General features: G+C 61.2%; 2 protein-coding genes across 2 annotated transcripts in view; both read left to right on the top strand.

Moving 5' to 3' along the window:
* The window catches only part of FAM71E2 (family with sequence similarity 71 member E2), a 4,558-nt gene extending 662 nt beyond the window's left edge, over positions 1-3,896 (top strand). The window contains exons 3-9 of the mRNA XM_040634392.1: positions 15-273; positions 779-803; positions 964-1,028; positions 1,123-1,223; positions 1,317-1,369; positions 1,454-1,530; positions 1,734-3,896. Coding sequence (XP_040490326.1) covers positions 15-273; positions 779-803; positions 964-1,028; positions 1,123-1,223; positions 1,317-1,369; positions 1,454-1,530; positions 1,734-3,896 — 2,743 coding nt within the window. The remainder of the gene's footprint in view (positions 1-14; positions 274-778; positions 804-963; positions 1,029-1,122; positions 1,224-1,316; positions 1,370-1,453; positions 1,531-1,733) is intronic.
* A 2,576-nt stretch (positions 3,897-6,472) lies between these two features.
* LOC103680303 (cytochrome c oxidase subunit 6B2) overlaps positions 6,473-7,050 on the top strand; it is a 2,663-nt gene continuing 2,085 nt past the window's right edge. Inside the window, exons 1-2 of the mRNA XM_040633807.1 lie at positions 6,473-6,549; positions 6,665-6,794. Coding sequence (XP_040489741.1) covers positions 6,683-6,794 — 112 coding nt within the window. The 5' untranslated portion in view covers positions 6,473-6,549; positions 6,665-6,682. The remainder of the gene's footprint in view (positions 6,550-6,664; positions 6,795-7,050) is intronic.

Genomic DNA, 7,050 nt, shown 5'->3' on the forward strand with positions numbered 1-7,050 from the left:
CCCCCCCCCCCCAGGATGCTCCCACTGGACCTGGTCCACCTCTACGTGCATGACCTGTCTGCCTGGCGCCTGAAGCTACGCCTGATCACAGGCCGCTACTACTACCTGGAGCTGGACGCCCCTGAGAAGGAGGTTGGCTTCCTGTTTGACCGCTGGATCCGGCTCATCAATCTGCTCCATGAGCCAGCCACCAACTGGGCCCCCCGGATCCTGAATACCCCCACCGTGGACCTGGCCCACGTGGTACCTCCTGCCTCCACCTGGCGCCTCCAGGTGGGCACTGACCCCACAGCCCCGGAGCAGCTAGGGTTTTAGATTGCAGAGCCAAGACCAACAGCCCGAAATCCGGAATCCCAAGAAATAAGGCTGGGGGCCTGGATGACAGAGGAGGGGCTGGGGCCTGGACTCCTGGGTCTGAGGGAGGAGGAGCTGGGGGGCCTGGACTCCTGGGTCTGAGGGAGGAGGGGCTGGGGCCTGGACTCCTGGGTCTGAGGGAGGAGGAGGCTGGGGGCCTGGGCTCCTGGGTCTGAGGGAGGAGGGGGCTGAGGGTCTAGACTCCTGGGTCTGAGGGAGGAGGGGCTGGGGTCTGGACTCCTGGGTCTGAAAGAGGAGGAGCCTGGGGGCCTAGATTCCAGGGTTTGCGGGAGCTGAGGACAGGATCCCTGAGTCCTGGCAGGGGGATGGGCTGGGGTCCTGGAGTCCTGGGCTGGGTAGGTAACAGAGATGTGGAAACCAGGAGGAGGCCGCCCCTCCTGACTGTCCCCCTCCTTGTCCACAGGCCCAGCCGCAGTCCAAACGTTCAGGTGAGTGGGCTCAGTGTCCATCAGGCTCTTCCCGCTTCTCAGCATCTGCTGCACGAGGCACGGTCAGACCTTCCCCTGCTCCCCTGGTAAAGCCCCCTGTGCGGCTCCCTGTGTCCTCCCTGTCCGGGACCCTGACTCAAAGCCCCCCCCCCCCCCGCAGTCATGATTGTCGAGCCCACCTTTCCTTACAAGTTCCTGGCATCTCAGAGACAGAAGAAGACCAAGGTGAGCGGGCTGGGCAGGCCTGGCCGCTGAGGGGTAGGGGCTGGGGGGGCTGCGCCTCCTCACTGCCTTCCGCCCTCCTCCCCCCGCCCGTCAGACCCTCAAGCGCAGGTTCAAGTCGCAGGCCGTGGGCGACTCTGTGCCTCTCATCTGGTCGCGTCTGGAGCACGCTGAAGCCAAGAAGAAATCTGCAGAAAAGTAGGCTCGGGGTCTTGCTCCTGGTGGGAGGCAGGCGAAGGCTGAGGACCCTGGTGCAGAGGCCTTTGGGGTCACACCACGTCGCCCCTACAGGTCCCAACCAAAACTCTACCCTGACACATCTCGGACTAAAATCCAGGTTTCTGGTGAGCACACTTCCCCCTCTATGGACGGATCCCCAAAGTTCTGGCCCTTCCCCTGAAAGCTCAGACTGCTTTCTTCCCACCCAGAGAAGCCCAGCATCACCATCCGCACCATCTTCAGCATCATTTCCGGCACCATCAACCACACGCAGTCCTCCTCCAAGGCAGCTATTTACTGGGGGCCCAACTCTTGGTCTGACAGAGGAGGGGCTGGGGGTCTGGACTCCCGGGTCTGAGGAAGGAGGGGCTGGGGGCCTGGACTCCCGGGTCTGAGGGAGGAGGGGCTGGGGGTCTGGACTCCTGGGTCCTGAGTCTGGGAGCTTCCCCTGTCCTGATCACTGTTCCCCTTTCTTCGGCCCCTCTACAGGGTTACTCGTCTGACTCTGAGGTGGGCACGGTCTTGGGAGGTTTAGTGGAGACCCCCGTACGCTGTATCTCAGAGGACAGCCGTGAGCCTTCCTTGCCGGGCTCCTATGATCACTTGGACACATACCTGTGGCGGCAGGACATTGAAGCCCTGATGGACCCGGATTCCAGCACCTTGTCCTCTTCCTCCTTCTGCCCAGCCCCCGACCCTCCCGCCTTCTACCCCCCCGCCGCTTTCTCCTCCTTGCGTAAGCACCGGGGAAGGGCTGGCCAGAAGCAGCGGCCGCCACGCTCCCAGAAGACCCCATCGACCCGTGCTGCCTCTTCGAAGGTTCCATTCATCCTCGACCAGTCCAAGAAGGTGTCAGCAGTGCGTGCTCCCTCCCAGAAGACCTCGACTGCCCCTGGCCCAACCCGGAGGGCGCCAGCTGTGCCTGCTGCTCCCCAGAAGACCCCAGTAGCACACGGCCCATCTTGGAGGGCCCCACCTGCACCGACTACGTCCCCGAAGGCCCCAGCAGTGCATGGCACAGCCCGGAAGACCCCGCCTGCGTCAGCCGTTTCCCGGAAGGCCGTCGCTGTACCTGCCCCATCTCGGAAGGCCCCCCCTGTGTTGGCTGGTGCTCAGAAGCCTCCGGCCGTTCCTGTCCCATCTCATAAGGCCCCACCTATACTGGCTCTTCCCCCAAAGCCTGTGTCCCCCCATCTCCGAAGAAGGAAATCTTTGTTCATCCCTACCCCGTCCCAGAAGGCCGTGACCTCACCTCCTCAGCACAAGATGACTCTGGAAAGAGCCGAACTTGGCACTCTGCCTGAGTTAAGGCCTAGAAGGGAGGCGCCTGAGAGAAGGAAGCACGAAGGGACGCCACAGCCCCTGTTGTTCGTGGGCACCCAGGAGATGGACGCGGTGGAGACGAGGACCCAGAGAACGTCCATGGAGCTGCCTTTCAGCACCACGAAGAAGAGGTCAGAGGAGGTCGTGATCAGCAAAGCCCGGGAGATCACCCTAGACGGCCTGAAGGGCAGGGGCACGTTGGAGGACAAGGTCCACAAAAAGAAGGAGAAGATATCCCTGGACATGCCTGGCTTCAAATCCAAGGAGAGAGGGGAGCAGCAGAGGTGGCTCAAGACCCAGGAGGTGGCCATTGAGGGAGGCCCAGAGGAGCAAATCCGGCCCTTCTCGGTGGAGGGGCTCACCCTTGCCAAGATGATGATCGCGGCCAACTGCAAGGAGCCCCCCCAGAGACCAGCTGCAGTCGGGCTGCCCTCCTGGGTCTCGGCTCCCCAGGCGCGTGCTATGTCAACAGAGGGCACAGTGCCCTTCAGCCCCCGTCAGGTGCCCTCGCCGGAGGGGAAACCGGTTGGGAGGCAGTCCCCATTGGGCTCCTGGGTGCCCTCGCCGGAATGGACACTGGCGGGGGTCAGGGAGCAGTCCCCGGTGGGCTCCTGGGTGCCCTCGCCGGAGGGGACACAGGCGGGGGGCCGGGAGAAGTCCCCGGTGGGCTCCTGGGTGCCCTCGCCAGAGGGGACCCAGGCGGGGCTCAGGGAGCAGTCGCCATTTGGCTCCTGGGTGCCCTCGCCGGAGGGGACACTGGCGGGGGTCAGGGAGCAGTCCCCGGTGGGCACCTGGGTGCCCTCACCGGAGGGGACACCGGTGGGGTTCAGGGAGCAGTCCCCGGTGGGCACCTGGGTGAAGGGGAAAATGCATCGGTGGGCAGAGAGGAGCAAGCACCACTGGGCGGAGGAGGAAGCCAAGGTGGAAGAGCTGTCCCAGGACACAACAGCACCTTCCGAAGCACCCTACTTCCCCGAGCAGGAGATGGACAGTATCTCCAGCAGCCAGAAGATGGATAGTGTCTCCCAGTCTCCCATACCTCTGCCTGCATCGGAGTGGGAGGACGCACCCCGGTCGCCCATCTCACTGACCCCCATCTCAGAGATGGACGCTGGGGTGTCCCCACAGCTCAGCAGTGTATCTCAGGAGCCTCAAGAGCTGAAGGAGATGTCAGACCTGAGCCCTCTGACCACGACGGGGTTGTCCTCAGAGGCTCTCTCCCCCGCGCCCTTGGAAGTTGAGAGTACAACGGACATGGCTACCAACGGGGAGAGGACAGAGGAACAGGATTTCTTCAGTCCTTCAGCCAGGTACTTGGGAGACAGCTAACGTGTTCTGTCAACTCCGTTCTCTGCAAGGTAGAGAAGATCAGTCCCTCTTTTTTCACTTTTATTCATGGACTCAATATATAGTGAGTGTTGACTTGCGCTGGGCATTGTGTGAAGCTCTGGGGATACAGCATTGAGCAATTTGGGGAGTATATGCTCCTGTCGTCTTGTGTAGAGCCCAGAGATGCTGTTTAACATCCGACAATGCACAGGATGGTCCCCCACCCCCACCCCCAGCAAGGAATGATCGGCACAAACATCAGTAGTGCTGAAGTTGGGAATCCTGACAATAAAACCTAGTCAATTATACTGTATGAGAGAAGGTGATAGGTCCATGGGAAGAGAGCAGGGGAGGGCGGACTAGGCGTGAAGGTAGGCAGCCACCAGTATGGGACTGGTTGGTCCAGGAGGGCCTCAGAGAGCTGATGTCACTTGTGTAAAAGACTTGGAGGAGGAGAGGGAGGATTCCATGCACACATCTGGGGAAGATATGTGTTTGCAATATGTTGGACCAAGATCGAGGTCCAGGGGCCCCCAGGGTAGATAATGCCGTCGGAAGAGTCAGGGAAGCGGTGGCGATCATGGGGGACTTTGGCCGTTTGAAGAACTTTGGCTTTGATGCTGATGAGTGAGCTGCGGGCAGGGAGGGGGTTGAGCTGAACAGCTGGAACCAATGCAGGTTAGAAAGGGCTCTCTGTGGCGCAAGCTTAGAGAAGGTAAGGGGGCAGGGATGGAAGCCAGGAGAGTAGGCAGGAGGCAGTCGCAGTGACCCAGGCACGAGATGATACTGGTTTGGACAAGAGGGGAGGTGTTGGAAGTGTTGAGAAGAGGCAGAATTCTAGAGATGCTTTGATGGCTGAGCCAACGGATTGGCTCATGGGTTGGGCCTGTCCCTGTGGCATCAAGGGCAACTGTAGGGTTTGGGGTCTGGGGAGATGTCGTGGCCATCAGCAGCAGTCAGAGAAGCTGTGAATGGAGTATGTGGCAAGTAGAGCACTAGGGATTCCGTCTTGGACATCTGAATTCCAAGACGTCTGGTGAAGATGAGGGGTAGGTAGCCAGATACGTGAGTCAGGAGTGACATCGGCACATGGATAGATACTGCAAGCTGTGAGACTGGAGGAGGTCTCCCACCAGCGAGTGTAGACAAAGAGAGTGTTTGGAAAAGGGGAGACCATAGTCGTGGTGTGCAGAATGGTGAGAGACGGGCATCCTGACAGCCACGGGAAGGGAGCAGCTGTGTCTAATGCCGCAGCTGGATGCAAGAAGATGGGACTGAGACAGGCTCTCTGGGTTCATCAGCAAGGATTTGATTATTTGTTACATGGTGGTAACAAAGACCTGAATGGGGCAGGCCTACGGAAGCACAGAAAGCAGGGAGTCACCTGCTGTGAGCTTGAAAACATGATGGGGCGGGGAGGAGCCAGATGCAAAAGGCCCCATGTGGATGACACCCTTTGTATGAAACTTGCAGGGCAGGCAAATCCAAGCGGAATGGTGGTTGCCAGGAGCTGGGAGGGATGGGAGGAATGGGGAGGGCTTGCGTGCTGGGGCCGGGGTCTCCTTGTGGGGTGATGAAAGGTTCTGGAACTAAGTGGTTGTGGTCCCAGAAGTTGTGAATGTAATTAATGCCGCTGAACTGTACCTTTTAAAGCGGTTGGAATGGTAAATTTGATGCGATGTGTATTTTCCCACTATATGCCTCCTTACCTACCTCGGTACATCGGCGAAGAGGGGATTCCGAGAGGAAGAGTAGACCAGCTCTCTGCAAGTAGCAGAGGAGAGCGATGTTAGTGCGTTAGGGTGTGGCGCGCAGGAGGCACAGCTGGGCTTGAGAGCAATTCGGCAGAAGGGAGAGGAACCTGGGAAGTACACCGGGGACAGGAAGACGCGGGTGGGGGCTCTGTTCCAGCTCGGGCTTCATTTAGCACGCGTTTACTGAGCGCTCAGGATGCTCTCCCTGTGACCCACAAAGCCCCCTTTGGCTTTCTCTCTCTCTCCAGCATGCACAGTTCCGAGAGCCCTCAATAGCGGGATTCCGGGGACTCGATCTCAGTTGCCAAACTGTCCAAAGGAGCCCAGCCTGGCCAGGTAGCCTGAGACCCCACAGACCCACCTTAGTCCTGGCACCAGAGTCCAGGAGCTCAGACCCCACCCTGGCTCTTTCCTCTTCCCCACAGGCCCCCAGGGTGCTGTGCACCTCTACCGTAAGAAGCAGGGTGCTGAAAAGGCCGGGCGGGGGGATGCTCCCTCTCCGGTAGAGACCAGAGCTATCTATACGTTTATATATTGGGGGGCGGGGAGCGGGACCGGGGAGAGCCCGCGGGGTGGCCCAGCTTCGCAGAGATTAAAAGCCTGAGTCTGAGACTCGGCAAAAGTCGTGCCTCGGTGCCTGTGTGTGCGCGGGGGACCCCCAAGAGCTTGGTGGGGCTGGGGGCAGGAGGCGGCAGGGGGGGTCCACGCAGACCCCGCCCCGCGTCCTAGAACATCCCCTGCAGCGCAGCGGCTCCCATTGGCTGGGGTCCAGGGGTCCCAGCCAATCCTGCCAGGGGCCGTGTTTCTCCTGGGCTGGACCCCCGAGACTCAGAAGGGAGGGGCACCCCTGGACGGAGCCACAAGCACAGCTGACCCAGTGACGCGTTGACATCACTCTGGTGAGGGCAGGGCGGGTGGGATCAGGGGCTGGGCTTCGGGGTGGGCGCCAGCAGCTGGGTGCGGGTCGGAACGAGGGGCGCCCCCAAGCCCCACGGAGCCCCCCTTCCCCCGCAGGAGCTGCCGCCTCCGTGGATGTTGGATGCTGATTCCCAGAAGCCCCCCAAGGGGAAATGGTCAACACCGCCCTTCGACCCGCGCTTCCCCAACCAGAACCAGACCCAAAACTGCTACCAGAACTTCCTGGGTGAGACCTTGCAGGCCAGGTTAGGGGCAGGGGCTGAGACAGGGGAGGCAGGAAGGGGAGTCCCCCACCTGAAGATGAGGAGAGGGTCTGGGACCCGCCTTGGCAGCGAGACCGTTGGGGAGGGGCCTACCCGGCAGGGGCGGGGCCTGGTGTGGAGGGGCCGGGACCGAGCCCTGGAGGAGGGGCGGGACGAGGGGGGAGAGGCGGGGCCTGGCCGGCAGTGGGTGGGGCCTGGCGTGGGGGGCAGCGACCGAGA

This window comes from Ursus maritimus, unplaced genomic scaffold (assembly GCF_017311325.1).
Source record: "Ursus maritimus isolate PB19 unplaced genomic scaffold, ASM1731132v1 scaffold_19, whole genome shotgun sequence".
NCBI classification, from domain to species: Eukaryota; Metazoa; Chordata; class Mammalia; order Carnivora; family Ursidae; genus Ursus; species Ursus maritimus.